Genomic DNA, 3,029 nt, shown 5'->3' with positions numbered 1-3,029 from the left:
TAGAGTAGTCAAAACAGCAAACTGTGGTTCTCTCATTTGTCAAGTTTCTTCAAAACTCCACGACAATCTCCGGGTAGCACTGGGCGTTGTCGTACAACACAAAGAGATTGGGCTGCTCCAGCGCATCCACACAGCTGTCGTACATCCGGCCCGACTTGTGGTGGGGCGGCCGAGTGAACGTGTTCTTGCCCACAGTCGACCAGCCACACAGCACCCGAGCAATGAACATCGCCTTACCTGTATTGGCGTAACGCATGGACAGACGCGGTGATGTCGCGAAGTAAATACCTGCCGGGAAAAAGGATGGGGCGGGGGGGAGAGAGAGAAATACAGATATGAGAAGCAGCTGTCCCTCAATTAGACGAAAACGCCATGATCAAAAGCAGAAGTTTTCTATCAGAATGCTGACAAAAAATACGAGTTTCGGAATAAAAAAATGTGAGTCTCCAGAACTTTAAAAGTGTTATTTAGATAACAGTAAAAAACGACCATTTCAAAGGAACATGTATTGCAAATAAAAATTATGTATTATGTATTTTTCAATTCTTTTAGTAAACTTTTATGGCATTTGCAACTGCATAAATTTTTCAATTCCCTTACAATAAGTCGCACAAATATTGCAAATAAACACGAGCATAAATGAGTATTTTCACGTCATTTAAGATAAGTTGCATACAACCTGACCCCAACGGAATTCAAGAAAAAAAAAATCCAGGATCTTATGCAAGTCTGATCTTAGACACAAAAAAAAATCTGATAGAGATTTGATTCCATCAGAGTATTCGGCAGCTCTGAATTTGGTCGCTTTTAAACACAAGGGGGCTATCCTGAAAAATGCATTTTTGAGAAAATCGAAGGTAAAGTTTTTTAACCCTTGTTCAGTTTCTTTACAAGACAAGGAGAGTTTTCTCTAATACCAAACAAAAATACACACCAATGAAACCAAACTTCTCCTATAGGTAGGGCAATACGCATTTCTGGTGTAGGTCAGGATTTCTGGAACCCCCGCCCCCCCTCCCCCCAAATCTGGGTTAGCCCGCTTGTCTTTCTAAGCGACCAATTATAAGGCTGTGCAGTCATTCCTGAAATGTGTGTGCCTGGAGAAAGGTCCCATTTGTCGGAAATTTTGGATATGGAAATAACAGCTTATTCTAGATCTAGTAGCAAATTCAGTGCTGAATAAGCTGATTTTTAAATTTCTCAAGTATCTTGAGCAGTTTTAAAGACTTGCCACATTTTGTGATACAGGGAGTAAAAACAAAGTTTGGACAAAAAACGGCTTTTCCATAAAAGATGTTGACCCAATTTCTAACACATTTTTTTTACCTTTGGTGAAATACACGTTGCAAAAATAATAAGCGAAAAAAATATAATTTAGACTTAAAATATTATAAAATCCTTTCAATACGTTATTAAAAAATGGTTTAATTTGGGTTTTCTGATGGTACTAAATTCTTAGGCAAGGAACAACTTTTTTAGCCTTTTCACCTCGTTACTCAAGGATAGCTTTGCCGACAACTGGGACCTTTTTGTCAGGCATGCACACACACACACATACTCACACACACACACGCACACACATACACAAACGCACACAAATGTGAGGCAGCGTGGTGGAATCAGGCGCTCGTCAAAATAATGAAATTGAAGAAAACAGCAGTTTTCTCCCTGCTTAGCAATTGTTATCAAATTTTTGTTTTTTGGCTCAACAACTTTTATGTCCATTTACAAACACATTCCTTTGAGGATTTCACCGAGAACGTTGATTAAAGGCGCAAAAATATAAATTTACAGTTTTCATGGTCTCTCCAGCTTTGGAATTTACCAAGCTTTGGCGGCCATTTTCTCGCTAATTTTACCTATTAAATCAGGTGACTCCCACCTCCTTCAATCCAAAATATTTCCACTTCTATAACAGATGGATGGGTAATATTTTCATTGAAAGCAAGACAAATGAACAAGCTTTAAGATGATACCAATAACTCAATATGCCCAAAAATTGACGAGTGCCTGATTCCACCACGCTGCCTCACCAATGGTTTGAGAACTACTTTGCATATATGCCTGGTTTTCTCAAAGTGTGGGAAGCACTAAATAATTTCTCAGTGAAGGAAAAGGAGGCTTGCTGATCATTCTGTGCAGAACATAGAAGAAGAAGTCTGTCGCAAGTATAATTTATTCTCTCTTACAATTTTCCGTTTCAAGAAACAGCTGAGAGGTCATTTTGTACCCCCGGGGTTGTATTCACATTTTACTATACTTCTAGTACGAAGATCTCTTTGAAACTTTCAGTATTTTTCAAAAAATCATTTTGACAGACTGCTACGCAAAGCGTACGGATCGGATTAATGAGTAAATTTCCTCTTTGAAAAGTGGTGGGACAGAGTTCCCCATGTCGTATAGATACGATTGTAAAACTTGACGTATGGATAAGGTTAAGACTGCTAGGCTTTTCGGGGGCTATAAAATGCCCATAAAAACAGCACTCATACCTTTTCCAAAACATGCCCCATTCTTTGTTGGAACCCGGATGTCAAAACCTTCCTTGTAGATTTTTTCAAAATTTTCCATCTGGGTACCGTGGAATAAATATTTCTCATTCAGGGTCCCAATCTCGTCCTTCATATGTATTCTTTTTCTGGGGAGAAAAAAAAAAGAAATGTAAATGTGCGTGTGTGTGGACCTGTCACGCGGTTTGTCAACAAAGAACTCTACAAATACAGTGGAGTCCGACTAAAGTGAACACGCTTTATTTGAACAATCAGTTAAAGTTAAAGTGAACACGATATTCTGTGGTCCTGATTGAAACGCTATTTGTTTAATTATGTAAAAAAATAGAGGATAAAATGAACTGGTTTCATGGGGAAATCGGATAAAGTGAAAGCGGAGAACAGACCGACCGTGTCACCAAAGATTCTCTACTCCACGACCTTTGGTGTAACTGTCGCCATCATCACTGCCTTTCTCACCCTGCACCAGGGTATAGGCCACGGACAAACACCTTCCACCTTTCTCTATCCTGGGCTAGC

At 39.3% G+C, this 3,029-nt stretch overlaps 1 protein-coding gene across 1 annotated transcript in view; it reads right to left on the bottom strand.

Moving 5' to 3' along the window:
* The window catches only part of LOC101852111, a gene marked incomplete at its 3' end in the record, with an annotated part of 31,060 nt that continues 28,031 nt past the window's right edge, over positions 1 to 3,029 (bottom strand). The window contains 2 exon segments of the mRNA XM_035971441.1: positions 1 to 288; positions 2,493 to 2,638. Coding sequence (XP_035827334.1) covers positions 50 to 288; positions 2,493 to 2,638 — 385 coding nt within the window.

The sequence above is a fragment of the Aplysia californica genome, unplaced genomic scaffold, assembly GCF_000002075.1.
Source record: "Aplysia californica isolate F4 #8 unplaced genomic scaffold, AplCal3.0 scaffold00437, whole genome shotgun sequence".
NCBI lineage: Eukaryota > Metazoa > Mollusca > Gastropoda > Aplysiida > Aplysiidae > Aplysia > Aplysia californica.
This window is presented reverse-complemented; position numbering and strand designations above follow the sequence as displayed.